The sequence below is a fragment of the Pseudopodoces humilis genome, chromosome 3 (genome assembly GCF_049639895.1).
Source record: "Pseudopodoces humilis isolate 2021_Gansu_Grassland_sample_001 chromosome 3, ASM4963989v1, whole genome shotgun sequence".
NCBI classification, from domain to species: Eukaryota; Metazoa; Chordata; class Aves; order Passeriformes; family Paridae; genus Pseudopodoces; species Pseudopodoces humilis.
The window spans coordinates 37,158,601-37,176,919 of NC_142202.1; the positions used below are offsets into that span (position 1 = coordinate 37,158,601).

General features: G+C 44.1%; 1 protein-coding gene across 4 annotated transcripts in view; it reads right to left on the reverse strand.

The window, feature by feature from the left end:
* XPO5 (exportin 5) overlaps nt 1-18,297 on the reverse strand; it is a 30,147-nt gene extending 11,850 nt beyond the window's left edge. Inside the window, exons 1-21 of one of the 4 annotated variants that reach the window (XM_014255987.2) lie at nt 18,089-18,297; nt 17,706-17,827; nt 17,016-17,088; nt 16,308-16,445; nt 15,833-16,015; nt 14,791-14,832; nt 13,930-13,956; nt 13,427-13,612; nt 12,659-12,735; nt 12,104-12,203; nt 10,596-10,679; nt 10,077-10,202; nt 9,758-9,848; nt 7,711-7,839; nt 6,861-6,976; nt 5,901-6,056; nt 5,445-5,486; nt 4,745-4,852; nt 3,264-3,463; nt 2,523-2,622; nt 1,468-1,649 (exon numbers count right to left, since the gene is read on the reverse strand). In XM_014255987.2, the coding sequence (XP_014111462.1) occupies nt 1,468-1,649; nt 2,523-2,622; nt 3,264-3,463; nt 4,745-4,852; nt 5,445-5,486; nt 5,901-6,056; nt 6,861-6,976; nt 7,711-7,839; nt 9,758-9,848; nt 10,077-10,202; nt 10,596-10,679; nt 12,104-12,203; nt 12,659-12,735; nt 13,427-13,612; nt 13,930-13,956; nt 14,791-14,832; nt 15,833-16,015; nt 16,308-16,445; nt 17,016-17,088; nt 17,706-17,827; nt 18,089-18,193 (2,387 nt within the window). In that variant the 5' untranslated portion in view covers nt 18,194-18,297. The remainder of the gene's footprint in view (nt 1-1,467; nt 1,650-2,522; nt 2,623-3,263; nt 3,464-4,744; nt 4,853-5,444; nt 5,487-5,900; nt 6,057-6,860; nt 6,977-7,710; nt 7,840-9,757; nt 9,849-10,076; nt 10,203-10,595; nt 10,680-12,103; nt 12,204-12,658; nt 12,736-13,426; nt 13,613-13,929; nt 13,957-14,790; nt 14,833-15,832; nt 16,016-16,307; nt 16,446-17,015; nt 17,089-17,705; nt 17,828-18,088) is intronic. The other 3 variants (XM_014255989.2, XM_005526919.3, XM_014255990.2) reach the window with 3 other exon arrangements.
* Between the last annotated feature and the right edge of the window lie 22 nt (nt 18,298-18,319).

The window sequence follows — 18,319 nt, forward strand, 5'->3', positions numbered from 1 at the left end:
AAAATATTTTGGTCTGCAGGTGAGATGCTTGAACAACACAGATGCATTTTCTCAAAAAAAGCCCAAACCAGCCATGGAGCCTCTTCCTTTATACACTAAATAGAGAACATAGCTCATGTGTTCTCTTGGAGGTGGCAAAAGCCAGACACTGAGTTTCTGCTTCTTTACAGAAGTGGTGATAGAAGTTGGATGACAGTTTCCTAAGCTTGCTGTAACAGAGATCCCAAGTGATTTTACTAAGGCACAAATTGTGGTAGGAACAGTGACTGGTTGAGGAAAAAGTGTCTATTGCAGCCTGTTCAGACCTTGAGCACTGGTTTAGTTGGTCTCACACAATATGACATGTGTCAGAAAGAAATGGCATGAAGCTACTGCTACTCAGGGCAACTCTACCTAACCTCTCCCTAAAACTCATCAATAGGATCTTCAGCCTTCCAGCATAAAAGGCAAAAACACTTCAAGCACAATTCTGTATGTCTAGCTGGTCACTGGCCGAAGTACCACACACTGTGCTACACAGAGTTCAGTGATGAGAAACACTGCTAGTGTGGGCCAAGACAGTGTGTGCTTTTCCCAACAGTCCAGCATGTTGCTTCTCTCTGCAAGCAGCACATTCCTGAGCTGAGTGACTGCTAAACATACTCAACTAGAGAGAACTTAGGTAACAGGGCCCCTTCCCTTACAAACCCAGGAGCTGAAAAATCAAAGTGGATCTGAAAATGTTCTTTCTTAAAAGGCCCCTGCCAAGAACAGAGCATAGTTTTCAAGCATGTAACATGTTATCTCATAAAACTGTCCCATAAGTCTGGCAAAATCCCAGTGTCTGGAGTTACCCTGAGAGAGACTTCTTTATAATTCTGGGGACTGTGTTATTCAGGATTTCCCTTTTCTGCCTTCTCTTGCTCCCTCCCCTGGCTGCCCCAGATCTACACAACACTGGTGACACTCAGAGTCACTGCAACAGCCTGAGAGTATGCATCCACTAATTTCAAAAGCAGACACTGCTCTTGAAGAGGAGGCTGCTGCTCATGTTCAGCAAAGCCAGCTTAATTTAACACTGAAGAGAGAACAATGCAAACAGGATGTGATGAGAGCTGGGACTGCCCTGGTGGTGACGGGAGAGCCCCTTGTAGGGGCTGAGGGCAGAACACAGATGTTAGCTGAGAAATCATTAACTGGGTGGCAGAACTACAGCAGTGGAGGGGGCGAAGGCAACCCCAGCACAAGCTCCCATTAGCTTTGATGGCCTCTTGCAGGCCAGACCAATGAACATTCAGAAGGCTCCAGTTTCCCCAGTGCCAGTCCCCACTGTGAACAGTCAGGAACAGTACTTGGGCACTGGCACCAACTCGTATTCCCACTGGCTTCACTGGGCAAACATGCTCTGAGCATTCCGCATGTCTATCACAGTCTGGCTTTCAGAGATTTATAAGCCAACGTAAATGATTTCAAGTCAACTTGACCCACCTTATGAGAGCAAGTAAATTGTCAAAAAGCTTCAGGACCTGCTCAGTGCAGGGATTACGGTACATTGGAGTTCCACTGGGCAGGTACCCCAAAAAGAATCCTCCAGCTTTTGCCTCTTCAGTAGCAGCAGGCCAACGAGCTCGTTTCACAACTCCCAGAATGGTGTACACACAAAAGCTTATCTGCAGCAAGAGATGTAGAGAAGCATTCTGTAGTCAGATCACAGTCTGAATCAACAGGTTCTCAGAGAAACATGTCATCATCCCATATCAAAGGGAATGTCAGGCAGTGAACCTAACCTGGTGACAGGAACAAACTCTGGTGAGTTTGCTGCCAGGAAAATGCAGCAAATGATCATGCTATATTCCATCAACCTCAGAGAGCCCTGGCCATGGCAGGATGGCCTAGGAATTCGTTATCAGACAATGCATACCCTCTCAAGAGCACGCAAGCAGCCAGACAGGCTGCTAAAAGGGTCCAGACCATCAGTTCCTCATGTCCTTCATGTGCTGGGATAGATGCAGGATCCAAGATGACACATTAGCCCCAAATCACATGCACATCTCTATGGACTGCATTTCAGCATCTTCTACAGATCTAAGGACAGCAACTCCATTTGCAGTCCAAGCAGAGACCTTACACTAACAATTCAACACATATCTCTGCAGGTGAATTTTAATTATGTTCTGTGCTCCAGTCTGAGCACAAGGTTTTCCATACTGCCTGGTTTAAAAAGCACAGTTCACTGTGACACCTTTCCAAAAATCATGTAAATCAATTGCTTCTCCAAAACCAAACTCCATTAAACAAAGAGTAGGAAACAGTGTGCTTCACTCTGATAAGCAATATGGTTTTGCATGGCCTGCATGCTCTTTACTGTAGATTAAAGAGCCAAGACCAGCCTGTTATTCTGCAATCTGAAAAACCTATTGATCCACACTCCAAAGAAATACATAATCAGGAGACCTCGTGTGTAATCACAAAAGAAATGGGGGATGGAAGGAGGCAGGTCTCCTTTCACTAGTGATTACACCTCTCCTGGCAATGATACTCACTCTAGACCGGTTCAGGCCACTAGGATCTTCCAAGACTGGATCAGCAATTTTATTGTCTGCACCCACGTAGGATATAAAGGCTTCAGGATCTGAGAGGACTCTGGCAGCAGCAAAAGACAGCAATGGGATTATTGTTTTTACCAGGGAATTTAAGCAGAGCTTTGCACTGGCAATAAACATCTAACAAATACAGAGAAGGCTATAGAGGCTAGGTAGTACTCCATCCTGTATGTGGGAACAGGATTAAAAGCATCAGAGATGTGTACACTCTTCAAACATTATCAGTTCTCTTGGGCTGTTGAGATCTAAAAGATTCAAATCTCTTAGGAAGATGGCCCTGCTGGGAAAACGCTTGTGCATGCCCAGCCACCCAGAGCCACATGACATCTCAGCTTTAGTAAGAACTCAGCTTCCTACCTTCTCCTGGGGATGAGCAAGGATGTCTTTTATTTCTTATTTTCTGCAAATGCTTTGAGCATGCTGGGGAATGTTCCTTTATTACCTTAAGCAACTCTTACCCAGAAACTTTCAGCAAACAGCATTTAGTCTGTTGGCAGTTTCTGAACTGTAGAACTATTATCACAATAGCTGCTCCCAGCACAGGAGGTCAAGAGGCACAGGCAGCCCACACCACCTTCCTGTGGCTTCTGTGTTTCCTTACTGGGCATGGCATTACTTCCTCAACACCTCCAGCTCAAAGCTGGAGAAGAAATGACCAACAGAATGAAAAATAACCCATACCTCTGCATCTCTGGGGAGAGCCATAAGCCGGCCACAGGAGCCATGAGCTCCTCCAGGAAAGCTTTCTGTCGCTCATAGTCCTTAAACTGGTTGCTGATGAGGACAAGGGCCTCCATAAGAGCACACTTCTCCATCTGCGTCAGAAGTAGCTCATTTGACAGCAGCTGTTTCACGTGGTTGTACAACATCTCAAAGTTTGGCTACAAAACAAATCCAAGTGGAAAAGCATCATGCATTTGGTACAGAGGAGGGCCACTGGGGGAGGTAGAGAAGGGGTGTACTGTACAGCTGGAGGAGCATGTCTGTTACTTTTTCTCAGCATAGGCATCTCCTCCTCACACTCAAGCTTCTCTTCATGTTCAGTCTAAGAAAATTTCTATTCTTCCCCACCCCTGTATTATTATCTTGCATCCATTTTACTTTAACTCTCCAGAATGACTGAAATAGGAACAGGAAATCTCTCCCTAGGCAGTTATATCCCTTAAAGCAGTATCACACCTCAAATCGGTTCTGGTGCTTTTATTTGCTCACAGAAAGCACCTTGCTTCTTTGGCCACACTGAGGATTCTTCTGTATCTTTGCTTGTGGTAACAATTCATATGGTTACAATGAGTGCCACAGGAATTCTTGCATTTCTTCCTTTCCTTCTCTCCAGTTGTCACCACGTCTACCCATAATTTTGTACAAGCATTAGCAATCATCCCCTTCAGTAAAGTCATCTGAACATCTTTTGGTGCAACTCTGGGTCCTTGGCTCTCCTAGTGAGGATGTCTGGCCATGGGAAAGAGACTGCTATAGCTCAATGACCAATGAAGTAGAACAAAAAACAACCCATTAGTTCTTAGCATCAATTGCAGAATGCAGACTGGAACCTCCAAATTACCTTAATTAACATCCTTTAAAAATGTCTTTGTTTAAACTAGCAATATCCTATGGTCCTCCCATAATCCTAGGTCCCACTCCACAGAAACACATCTAAAGAATGTTGCATGCAGAGACTGTTTACTTCAGCAAAACAAACAAAACATAGCTCATAGAATTTAAATGTATTTGTTTTCTAATCTCCTCAAGCCCATCCAAAAATCAAATACTCTCCTTTTCCTCCTATATTCTGTTAAGTAACAGAAGAAAATCTAGTGATTAGCTATGCTAGTGTCTTCAGCTAAGGAATCAACAGAGACCAGCACAGGTGATAACATGGACATTCAGCAAACATTCCCATGAAACCAATGCAGTGCTGCTTGTATCCTCCTCCTCCTCATACCTTTTACATTTAACCCACCAACCTACAATTCAGCTCTTCAGGCAGAAAATTTTTCAGTGGGGAAGGAAAGAGGTACAGGGAATGAACCACTTTGCCATTTGTGTAGCAGGAATGCTTCTTGCAAGGAAAGCAGAGACTGCAGTCAAGGAACTTGAAAATCCCACAAAATTCAACTGAAACTGAGGCAAGATTCTTCATGACAACTGCATTTACATACCAGGACAAGCTGAGGGTAATCCCGGCACATCTTTATGATTGAGGAGCATGCATGCCTTCTCACATTCTTCACTGCTCGAGTTCTAGGAGCCTGGACAGACACAACAAACTTCAATGCAACAAAACAAAAGTTCAGCCAAATGCAGGGTATCTTCAAGAGACAGATTCATTATGTGTATTTTTCTGCACTGTTGAGCACAGATCAAAAAAACATTTCCATGCCTCCCCTGCTCCCTCCAAACAATCACGCAGCAATCAAATTTCCTCTGCAGCAGTAGCCAGCTCAAGAAGTCCATGTTCAAACAAGCTGTACTTTAGGAGTGAGGATGCCATGGCTCTTACTGACTGTTTTAAGACTCCAAGCATTCCTTAGGTAACTGGTGGGTTTACAGGCATCCTTCAGTGCCATGTATACCAAGTACTGAAAGAATACACAGAGCTAATGAAGGTATTTCACTCTCAGGAAGGCCTGCACTGACTGGGGAAACTAAGTGTATTGGTCTTAGACCACACCTATAGCATTCTAAGCTTGTGAGCCAAAGCTTAGTAGAGATCAGCAGTATCTAGACTGCCCAGATTTTCAGGAGCAGAACTGTGCTTGAGAAGCCTACTTCAGCAGTCTTCAGACTAAGGATGGTCTCTCCACTAGAATATGATTTGATCCAACTGTTATAGCTCATTAGTAGATAATTCAGACGTACCTTACTTTCTTCTACAACTTCAAAGGTAACTGAAGCAAACAGCTGTGAGAAAAGAAAAGAAAAATCAAAAACTCATATAACTTGTTAATATTTAGTACTCACGTCTGTTTGAGCTCAAGGGACATGTAATAAAGATTTTAGTGCAATTTCACTGAAGTCAGTGAAGAACCCCTGAGTAAGCTGAAAGTTGAATCATCAATACAGTGAGGCCTTGAAATAAAAATGGCCAGAGCATGCACTCATAATACTAAGATTTAAGGCTAAGAACTACAAAATTTGGGTTAATTAACATTACTCTTCTTGTGACAAGCCTCAGTCTCGGTTTCTCCCATCTTTAACATGAAGGATAGTCCTTCCCTGACAGCAACACCAAGAGGATTGACTCCTGTAGTTTAGTGCAAGAGCCTTGCACCACAAAAAGCTGATGTGATTTTAGCAGGCTCTGCACGTACCTACCTTGGAAAGTACTTGCGGGAGGTATTCTGGTCGGTAAGTGACAAATGGAAAGAGAGCAGAGACGTTGGTGAGCACACAGGACAGGATGAGAGGATCTTTTGTTTCAAAATTAAGGACAAGCTGCAGCAGATCTATGCCATCATTCACTGGGATTTCCTACAAAGGTAGAAAAAAAAAAAAAAAAAAAAAGAAAGAAAAAGGGAAGCAACACTCAGTACTCCAAGCTGTAGTATACTTAGTACAAAAACACGGAAAAAGGCTGAGGCAAAAAGGACAGCATCGCCACTGCTGATAGGGCAGTCTTGAGACATCAGTCTCTAGTCCCCATATTATTGCTTGCACCCCCTCTGGGAAAGGCAAATTTCCTCTCTCAGTCTGTCTCCCAGTTCTCCTCTTGACAGTGTCCAACAGATTCCATGCTTAACCAACTGTATTGACCCACATAATTATTCTACTGTGATTAGACTGATGAGTGCATGAGCAGCTTAATCTAATAAAAAAATCAAATCAGTCCACATCAAACTGATCCTTCTGATTTGCCTGTTGTTGAACAAAAGATAAATGCTTCTGATCTACTCTGTGGGCATAAGTTCCTCTCATTTAGCTAGAAGTATAAAAAAAAATAAAGGGAATCTATTAAGAGGATAATTAAATAACTCAATACATTTTTCCTTAAGCAATCTCTTCTACTCTAGCAAGGCACTATGCAAAAGCATGTCACCTGAGCACTCTCCTGTGACTTCTCATCCCATAGTGTCCAAAATTAAGACCTGCCAGTATGAGTTTGGTGTCATCAAAAGAAGGGTCATTATTTCTCATGAGAATGGCTCACCAAACAATCTGGGTTTTGCATGAGATAACCAGTTACAACAAACTGCTCAAGTAACATGACTGCAAAAACCCACTGGTGTTGACCCCGAAGAAGCCAGGAGAGAAGGCAGGAGCATGGGATACACATACATCTTTATCCATGGTTCGAAACATCTGGCTGATGACGCTCTCTGAGAAGAAGGTCATGGCATCCCACTGCACAAAGGATGGAGAGAAGATGGAGCAGAGACCTTCGCCTGTCTTAGCTGAAAGGAAGAGAACACTGGAGCTTTCACCATGCTCCTCAGCAGCAGCCTGGTAAGTTCCTGTGCTGCAGGACCTTAGCACTCACAAGTATTTTAAGCACACTCTGCAGGCAGGGATGCACTGGGAGCAATTAAGGTAATCCCGTGTGATTTGCTTCACTCAATTGAAGGCTCCTGAGACATAAGTCTTTAAGGTACTATGCAGAGCAATATGAACAAATCACAGAAGGGAAAAGAAGGGAGACCACATGCCCAGACTCAGCACTGCAGGCAAGACTGCTCTCGGTGTGACTTTGCAGAGCACCAAGCAGCCTTCCTTCACAGCAGGGGAAGCAAAAGTGAGTAACAATGGGTTTTCCAGATAGGCATAACTTCCCTAACGAAAGTAATCAATGTTACAAAGATAAAATGGCCCAAACAATTGTAAAATTGTATCAGAGGGACATCTGTACCTGTTCTGCAGACAGATTTCGAGGGAGGAAAGGAGGAGCCAGGGGCTTTACATTACTTATTCCACATGTAGGCTCCAAAGGGAAAAATTACGGAAGGGATGGGTTTGACATGGTTTTGCTTTTAACTTGCAAAAACCTCAAAAGCCTGAAAATCTTGCATGGAGTCTTGGCTACCACTTAAAAAACTGCAACAACATCAACAAAAAAAAAGGCCAAGAAATTTCTTCTTGGCTTTAATTAAAAAACAAATCCCATATCCCTAACTTTTTTCAGGCAACCTACAGTTCATGGGTCCAGGATCAACAGGAGCTGTGAGTTGGTACTTCAGCCATTCACCAGCCATTTGGAAGCCAGTTAGAGGGTCCAGACGACAAGCCATCCTCATCACCTCTCCTTGCTGGGCTCGGAAAGCTGCAGGGAAAAATCAGACCCCAAGAAACCAGCTGATGCTGCAAATTTTGCAGACCCATGAGCACTACGGACTTTTGGTCTGGCTTTGTGTAGTGGGTACAGATACACAAACAGTAAAGCAGGTACAACAGGATAGGCAATTTTTGAAGTAATTTAAGTGGACTAAAAAATGATGGACTAACATTAAAAAGTACAATTAAAATGCAGTATGAATTATGAAAATCTATGCTGATGTTTTCTTATGGTCTTAAAAACTGAGAGCCAGACACAATTAATGGATAAGGGGTTTTTACCTCGGTATTTTATAAGGATTCTTATTGGTGCACCACTCTGCCAAGGTGTAATGTGGTACCTTTTACTTCACCAAGATAAAAACCTCTTATCCCTTAACTGTGTCTGGCTCTCAGGTTTCTTCAAACCAGGAGGAGGCATCAATGCTAAATCAGATTGACTACAATTAAGCCTCTATTCTTAATTTAAAATAGTCCTCAAACTATAAACATTTGCCACTTACAGAGCACCTTGGGATACTGAGATAAAATTATTAGCATTACGTAACTACCACTTCCTTTAGCTACACATACTTCTTCTAGATTATTCAACTAATGACAAACAAATGTGAACTCAAAACCCAGCTGCCCTGTTTTCAAATTTCAAATTTCAATACACTAAAAACAAAGTACAGAACAGGAATTTCACTTGTTCCAAAATATTCCGGTGCATGACCACACAAAAGAATCAGCTCTGCTGACTGTACAAATGCAACTTCCATTGTTTAATAAAATTGTGTTGCCAAGTAACTTTATTTTGTGTTTCAAATTAATTATAATTTCTTATATATGTAATGTCTTCAATATAACTCCCTCTAAAACTATTTCAGATTCTGGCTTTGTGCATTTAACTACTTTATCATTTCTACTCAAATGGATTTATTACAGTAAGTGAAACTATCTAGTAGGCAATAAAAAATACAACACTTAAAATCTTCAGATATAAATGTAAAAAGTAAAAATTTATGTAATTTATTCAATGTGTTCTCCCACCCAAGTTAGTACTGAACTACACCAGCCAGTGAGAACCAACTTCAGTTTTGGGAAGAAAAATACAAAATGAAAGAAAAAGTAAAATCATTAATATCCAGTACTGGTTTGAGATCCCGATTAAATTTGGCTATTTTAATTGCTCAACTCCCGCTACTGGTATACTGGAAAACCACTCAGACTATTCACCGAGTCTTCACAGAAGTATGTTGAACGTCATTTATTTCTATCTTTAGCACACTTTTATAGGGTCCGACAGGGTCTGAGGGCTCAGCAAGCTACTATTGGTTAATACATATTGTTTTACATTCTTTCCCCAATATACAATGCCATTGTTTTTCTCTATTCTCGCTGCTCCAGGAGAGTTTCAAGGACACTGCCTTTAATACTGTTGCCTGGATTAAAAGCTGGCTTGTGCAAACAGGCTTTTACTAAAATATCATGCCCTTGTTCTGCTAAAATATTCTTTACATTGGTACTAAACCAGAAGCTTCCTACCAGGGCCAAGACAGATTTTCTTTCTGGAATGGCATCTAAAGTATTTTGTAAGCTGCCTTCCTTTCCTAACCTGAGCATGAATTGAGGCTGTTTGATTTCCTTCTCTAGGTGACCAAAAGACACACTTGCTTTCACACCAGGATGCTATTTAGGCCATCTATCTGACCAGCCAGCAAAACAACAACAAATAACAGTAAAATTAAATACATGAGCTGCCCTAGGAAAATCCTAACTTAATTTACTCCAAGATCCAGACTTAAGAAGCTGAGAAGCAAATGGAAGCTGCCAAGCCAATTTGGTAGGCTCCAAGCTCAGCCAGTGACTAAAAGCAGGAAGAAAGGCACAGACAACAGAATGCACAAAGGGTCATGGCAACTTACAGTTGAAGAAGGCATTGAAGTCCTCATCACTGTCAAAATCAAAACGGGAGTATTCACAGCTGGGGCTGTCTGCTTTGGAAGGAAAGCCCACCTGGAGACAAAGTGGAAAAGGTCAGGAACAAAGAAAAATCACCCATCACAGCTAACACTAGCTTCAAGGAGATGAAGGCTGGAGGCAAAGAGTAAGATACAACTGTGTGCTCAGCAGCCTGGAGATCATGTCTGGCCACAACACAACAAAAATGTAGTCTCCTCCCCCATGACCCACAGGCCACGCTCACCAGGCCCCTTCTCACAACCAACTGTGATTTTCACATACCTTCACCAGGTTGGTCATTGATGCACGGAGATACTTGGGAACAACAGCCAGCAACAAAGGGTCGTGAGACAGAACTTCATGCCGAAAAAGAGCTCCCCATGTGATCTGGGTGGAAGACCGCAGAAACTGGGGGAAGAGAGAAAAGAGAGAAGCAGGAGGATTTCAGTGCTGGAATTTCCACTGCTAACATTAAGTGCTGCTATCAGAAACCAACAGCAAATTATACTGACTATTAAGTTGAGGCCAAGGCACCTTGATGGCACCCCCCAAAATCCCAGAAAGCAAAAAATCTCTAATAACAGGGATGGTTGCAAATTCTCAATTTTCTACTCAGTTCTCTGTCAGGAACTGCTCCTGATGGGGTGGTAATGGAGTATAAAACACTGCCTTCCAGGCCTTCAGCTGAAATGGAGAGCCGGGAGAGCAGTATTTAGCAGCTGAAGTTCTGTTTTCTACAGGCTAGCTCAATTATGCATTCACACACACAAACACATTTGAAACTTTCAGTCCTTTACATACCTGGCTGGGATGGGTTGTGAAGGCTAAAAATGACTCAAGGTATTTTCCAAAGTTGGCTGGCGTTTCCACATCACAATCTGAGCCCTATGAGGAACATGAAGTATTTCAGACAAAATACTAACTTTATGGCAGGCTGGGCTCACAAATGGTATGTTTCAGGGTAAAGCAGGAGCACTACATCCAAGGCCATAGACTGTAAAGGAGCAGAGACAGAAACACTGAACAACTGATTTTTTTCTGAAACCAGTATAGCCCAAGGAGCATCAAGTTCTGTTGACCAGCCTGGAGGTGCTGGAGACACCACCACCCTCATCCAAAAGTAAAGGGTGACTTCTCACATAGTGGAGTTCCATTAAAACCAAATTCACAACCACTACTGTTGCCGCAAGTCACAACTTTACTCCCGTTGTGTCAACCCCACATAGCAGTACCAAAGTAGTGCAATTCAAACTGAAGAATTCCACAAGAAAATACACAAAGATAATTTCACCCAATTTCTCCAAACATTTTGTGTATTTAACATATGTGCATCCATGACCAGTAACCTTCTTGGAAGTTTGTAATGAAATTAAGTTTTGCCCAGAGCCATGAATTCAAATTTTGCTGCTTCTCAGAAACTGTAACATGGCCTGGTGCCCTCAACATCCCTGAAACTGTACAGCTCAGTGCTGCCTCTCCCAAGTGAATCTGAATTAGCAAGCTCCATCTCATTACTTCATTATGGATTAACAGCTCTGACTGTCCAACAGCAAGGGGAGTCACTGCAAGTAGTAATGCACCCTGTATGTTGTCCACTCTTTTTAGGAATGACGTCTCAAAGGTTGTTTTTGGTTTTTCCTTTCCCTCCTTATGAGATTTTACTTTGCTCTACCACTTTTACAGGCTGGTTGCTTCAATCTCCCCACAAATAGCATCTCTCAACAAGCCTGCCCTCTTTATTGTAGAAGCACTGAGCTGAATGGAGGGAGTGGGAATTCAGCACCAGCATGGCACCAACAGTATGAATTTGCATTTCATTTCAACCTTGACACAAAGCATTACAAAGATGAACAGCAGGAACAAAACCCGTTTCTTCCTTCAGCTTGAGAGTCTTGGTAGAAGAACAGACAGGTATACTCTCCGAGTTATTTTTACTGGGAAATTTAAAAGGCTTCCAATAGATGAGTAATTTCCTGGACTAGATTTTCTGTAGCAGTAGTCAGCTAAAAACCTGACCAATTTTCAGTGAAGCTCAGCATTTTACAGAGGTTATAGGAAATGGTTCTTGATGACAGCAAAGCCCTGGCATCAGTCAGGGTCCCTCCAGTCTACATTCCTATGACTTGCCAGGATACAGTTAACCCACTTAATAGCAGAGCCATTTCTGCCTTTCGGAAATGCATGGAGAGAACCCTACAGCTGCCAAATGTGCAGAGAACCCTGGTCCTACCTTAGATTAGGGTTGCCTCAAGCCCCAGCCCTAAAAACTAGCCCTGCCAGGGTTGCTGCTGGTATTGATAAAGACTTACTAGCAACGCACATAGCTGGCTGCCCAATGCACACAAAACTTGGCAAAGTCTCTTCAAGAAAACATAGTGCTTCTCCACCAGGCCTTCTCCATCTGCTGTCCTGGGAACGAGGGAAGGGGGGAAAAACAGGATCACAGTTACTCACACTGTAGGTGACTGGCACACTGCTGACTATCTTGTAGATAAAAAGAGGACTAGAGCAATTTGATTTTATTGCAGTGGGATTTTCTTTGCTATTATCAAGAAGTACTGCTTTATTGGCATCTAAAACCTCTGAAATTGCCTCTTTGAAAGAGTCCCTCCTCCTGATCAGTTTCAGGCTAAAACAGAAACCCAGGGACGCTGTGATATTTACACCTCTTCCTCTTTCAATTATGGGTTTTGAAAAAAAAAAACCACCAAATCCTGGTTTTCCAGATTTTGCAAAAGAAATAGTGGTTTTGTTCTCTCCAATCCAGTCCCTGCTTCCTTTTCCTAAGCAACAGTATCTTTTGCACCTACAGAGCCATTTGTATGCAGTTTTGTATGAAATCACAGCAGCACCATGGTACTCACTGGGCAGCAGAGAGGATGCAGTGCATGGCAACATCTCCAAACAAGACCATCAGAGGCTTCCGATCCTCCAGCTTACCCTACGCACAAAACACACCACATGCCTCAATTAGAACATAACTATTTATTTCCATCTACATAAATATTTATTTCCATCTGCAAGCAAAATTAGGAGAATCACAGTTTTCTTTCCATCTGGGGAGAGGCTTACAGTCCATATATGATTTAAGTAAAAGCTTGCCATAATTCCAAGGTATCCAATCTAAAAAAATGTCTCCAAGCAATCCCACCACAGGAACTTCACAGGGCAAAACTGACCCTGAGACGTTATCTTTTATTCACAGAAGACTGGCTAGTTACTTACAGGCAGCTGATAAACACTCAGCCCTGACACTCAGCTGCTTGTGAACAAATGGGTCAAATCACCTGTTTAGATCCTGGTGTCATTTCTCTGAGCTGCCAGGTGACACAGCTGATAACATTATTTTCCACTTCACAGTTCTAGGAAGTGGGGGGTAGAAGGTCAGTGAGAACCTCCAAGTTCAAACTGCAAGGAGAAGTGAGCAGGGAATTTTGAAAGGGTTCCAATGGTTGCTCTATGTATTATGTTGGCATGACATTCACACCAAAAATCATTAACAGAATCAGCTAAATTTGAATTTTGGTTCTCAGATAAAAGGGCAAAGATATCATTGTTCAGTCTGAAAAGTTATATAAGAGAACAGGAGAAGAATAAAAGGGAGCCAGAAGAGCCAGGGAGGAAGAACTCACTTTCCTGCTGACAGCAATCAGGAGACACTCTGCTGCTCCAACTTGGAGTTCAGGCTCATTTAGGAGCAGACACAACATCTCCAAGAGCTTGCAGTTGTCTGCCGTAATATGGCTTAGGGCTACCCAGTCAATGTAGCCAGCCAAAGTATTGAGTGCCGCTATCCCCACACGACAGTTTGCCTGGGCCTGTGAAAAGAGAGGAGGAACAAGGTCAGAGCCAGAGAAAAACACAGATTCCCATCTAAAGCCGCCCACTCCCTGAAATAACAGTACCAAGAACCCCCCTGAGAAACTGAGATATTTGGACCCTTCTGCTTCCACTCCTCACTTGTCTCTTTTCAAGGGGTTTGTACTAAGAGTGAACAAATCCATCTGCATGAAACTACAAGCAACAGAATTGAAAGCCTGGGAAAAGCCTAACCTAAGTAACCTTACTTGAGAAGGTTAATTCAAGTAATTCTTGAGAATTACTAATGAGATAACTCCCATATAGCTCCACTCACCTTTGGTTCCTGAGCCAAATCAGTCTTCTGAAAAAGAAAACAAGAGAGGGTAAGTGAACAGCCACTGCACACGTTTCCACCCAGCCATTGCTGGACAGGCTTATCCTCAAAGACACAGCTCAAAAAGAGGCTGCAACAGTCTTCTACTCAGGATATTGCTCCAGCCAACAAAGTCACCTCTGCAGCCCCCAGCCAGGTAAGACAACAGGACTCTAAACTGCCAAGTTAAGCCACAATTCCCTTCTCATCCAAAAGGTAACACTCCAGTCTGCAGGCACTGGGGAGACACAGGGGACAAGAAGGAAAGGCATTTTGGTACTTCCTGGAGGCTTCCATAAAAGAAACTTTTGACCTCTTAAGAGCATCTTACACCCAAAAGCCAGATTCTGAAGATATGCTTTAATATTCAGGTCTGAAAGGGTGATTTGTCCATGGTCAGGCAGCTGGAGAGAGCTGGAGCAACAATTTACAGCCTGACTCCCAGGCCTAGGACATTTAATAGCAACAATGCACTCACTGCATGTACCATCTTTTTGCCTAATGCAAACAAGTCCCTCAGATACACAAGTTTCATTTGTTTTTCAGATGCAAAGACACCACAAGCATTTTTTTCTACTGCAAAGTTTTGGTTTGGACTATTCATCACAGTGACTTTTAATTTAATCAGCTTGAGTCACAAACATTTAATATATGACCCGCCTTATAAATTATGTTTATCTATTAATCCATCATACTCATAAGCACAGCACATTATACAGTCTTAGGGACCTGTCCATCATCTCCCCCAGTCTGTGTGCAGACAGGTGAACACCCACCCCTCAGAAACGACCCTGTGCACAAACAGCCCAAAGATCGGCTAACCTGTGGAGTAGTGAGGACTTCTTGTTCCTGGGGTGCTCCAACCTTGCCAATCAGAAAGATTCCACTGTTAGCGGAAGCAGCCACACTTCAGAGCCTCAAGCATTGCAATGCAAACCTTACCTGGAAACGCATTTCAACCAGACTACAAAACACACAAGGGTCACCCTCCCACCACCATGAACTGCACAGAAAACAGTCTGCTCTACAGGGGGGTTGCTCAGCCTGACAGTGCATCAGGAAGGTGTAGAGAAGTCAGGTAGAGAAAGGGTTTTTCATTGCTTCCCAGTTCACATTTAGTATAACTCTGGATTTTAATTAGTGAAAGAAAAGAATGTGAGATATGACTAAGGAATTTGTTTCTAGTTTGGTTTCTTGACTGTGCTTCACTCTCAAATCCACTTCATTTTCATAGGAATAGACTGGGGTAGACTCCACTCCACCATCATGACTGACCTACACATTTCTGACTCTAAGTAAGAACTCAAGAAAGAAGTCTGTTTATACAAAAATAAAGAGCATTCTTCACTACAACTTCGCAAAGAAAGGACTTCCTGACTTGAGCTCTTGGAGAAAAGGAACAGAGGCCCAGAAGCATGCTGAGACATGAGAAATTCATGCATTTTGGTGCATCACCTCAAACGTAGCACTGCAGCGTGAGAGAGTAGACACGATTCCTGGATGGCATTTCTTAATCACTGTGTGTTACATAAACCACCCCAAATTACCTGTTTCTGCCACAACCACACCTTCATTTTGCTAAGCTGTACACCACTGGTGCCAGCATGCATTCCAACAGTATGGATGAAGCATGCACCCACTCAAGCCATTTACACTAGCAAAATCTAAGTACCAACACTAACACTATCAGCCTTGTGTGTTCAGTCTCTCTGACCAGCACCAGCTTCCCAGGCCACAGCAGATCCCTACCTCAGAGAGGCGGCAACAGATTTCAATTTCAGCACTTGCTTCCCCAATGAGCTGCTGTATCCCAGTTCCCAAATGCCTCCAGCACAGGCTAAACCCAAGGGAAGGAGACTCTTACCATGAGTCTGTACTTGTTGACATTCTGCTGCAAGGCATTTAGTAGGAAGCTGAAGATCTTTTCCATGTTCTGGGTGAGGGTTTGCTGGATATCTCGTCGCCGCTGGGTGGGTAGAGTTTGAAAAGTCACCACATCCTCTGCCAAACGTAGGAGGATGAACATCACCAGTTCTGTCTGAGTTTCCTGATATCCCAAAGTGAAATACACTCTATCAGCACAGTCCAAACATTAAAATCTCTAGAGACTAGCTCAAAGATGTGGAGAGAAAGCAAGCATGCATGAAGACATAGGTCACACTTTGATGGCCTTCTCTCTACTAAAGTCATCTCAGGATTGCTTAATCTTACAGGGATTTTTGACTCCATCACCAACCAGTCTCACTTGACCATGAGTGAGTTAAGAGTTTCCATAGGATGATGGAAGACTGAACCCCATACTAAGAGCAAGCAAGAGACCAGACAGCTATGTTTCATACCCCTTGCTTGGAGAGGGTATCCAGCTCCTTAAGCATGTCAGGCCAGTGCTGAGGCCATTCCCGCTTGATCATCTCCACCACAATGCGAGATAGCACATCCTTAATGTGACTCTCCTCCTCCAGGATACTTTGAGTTCCCTGTGAGAGAAAGGAGACAGTTACACAAAACATCAAGCATCAGGGATTTATAACTCTGACCTGGGAAAGACAAGAGTTTGCAAACATTCTAAACCACAGAAACTAAAACCAAAACAAAACACATTGGGCAGCTCTTCATTGCAGCTACCTTAGATGACACTCCTATGCTCCCAAGCATCCATAGCTAATAAACTCTGGGAACCAGAAGGATTCTCCTCAAAAGAAGGTCACCTGGTCACAAGAGCAATCACAACAACAGAGAAAACACGACTAAGATAATGGCTTTAGTACTTTTACAAAGAACAAGAACATCCATAGCTACTGAATTTCCTCCTAAGAAAACAAAAAGTACCTTATATACGTTATACAAGCCTCACAACTTCCTGCCATGTGAGGTAGCATGGCTAGTCATCTGACAAGATAGAGAAAAGCACTGAAACAACCAGAGATGCAAAGTAAAAAAGCGATGAAATGCAAAGCTGAATCCAGATCCTCTGTGCTAATTAACTGGAGTACTCTTTACTTTTGCTCTCACATTTCAGAGAACAGCCTGGGGCAGCAGGTACTTACACTGGATATGAGGCCCATAACATTGTTCTTTAGATAAACTTTTTCTAGGCGAGGCATATTGTTCCAGCGGTATCTGTTAAAAGTAAACAAACAAGCAAAAAGGAAAGCAAGTCAAAACATTTGTAAGGATCTCTTGACTTGAATCTCAAGGAACCATTGCTTCTTTACCTAAATTAGAGACACTACAGCTCCCTGCCTCTGCCAGCACCCAATCCCTTAATAAATAGGCCGAGTTAAAACTGCTGCTGGCAAATGGGAGTACCCCACCGAGGTCAGCAGACACCAGAAGCAGAAGCACAAACCATCAGGTCTGTAGAAGCGGCAGAGAAAGGAATCTCAGAACTAATACAAAGCCTCTTTGTTAGCAGGAGGCCAATGACAGAACACTCCAAAGACCTACTGGTAACCCAGTGTGCTTATTTTCATTTTGTGATGTCAACGTGTCTTACAGCTCAGTGAATTCACCTTCCCAACCTGCCCGAAAGCAATTCTCTCCTCTTCTTCTTTTACAGAAAAAGAAAAACAGAGCAGGACTGAAACTATGCTCTGCTGTAGAACAAACTCCCTGCGTCCTGAAAGTACCTCCCTGGGGCGGGAGGTGCAGGAATGGGCACAGATCCCACGCCAGCGCTGGGTGGCGGCAGGCCGGGACCCTTCCCCGGCTCGGCGGCACGGGACGAGCTGACTTACTTGACCACATGCTCCAGGATCTGCAGGCCGAAGTGACGGACGATGGCCGTCTGCGTCTTCTCCGCCAGCTTCAGCCCGCAGGGCACGCAGATGGGGCACTTTTCCTTGAACTCCTCGCAGAACTAGGGGAGCGAGGGCCGGGACATGTACACGCAGTTACACAGCAGGGCAGGAGGTGGCAGCCCCATCCCTGCGGAGCACGCCGGGGGACACGCGGCCGCCCGACCCCCGCCGCCTGCTGACGGCTCCCAGCACCTCAGGGGACGCCCAGGACCGGCCCGCCAGGTTCTCGCTCGCCCCGGGGCCGTGCGGACGGGGCGCCCGCGTGGCCGGAGGCCGGCGCCCTCCCTCCCTCTCTCCCTCCTTTCCCGGTCGGGCGGTACCTTGAGGGCCTCCAGGCGGTACCGCTGCGTGGACGCCGGGTCCATGATGACGGTCACCGCCTTCACCAGCTGCTCGCAGAGGCCGCTCACCTGCTCGGCGGACATGGCGGCGGCGGCGGGCGCGCGCCACCGGCCACCCACGGGAGGGACGAGCGGGGCGGCCGGGACGCAGCTCCGCGCATGCGCCTTGTGGGGCACGGGGACACGGGGAGAACGCGGGCGCCGCGCACC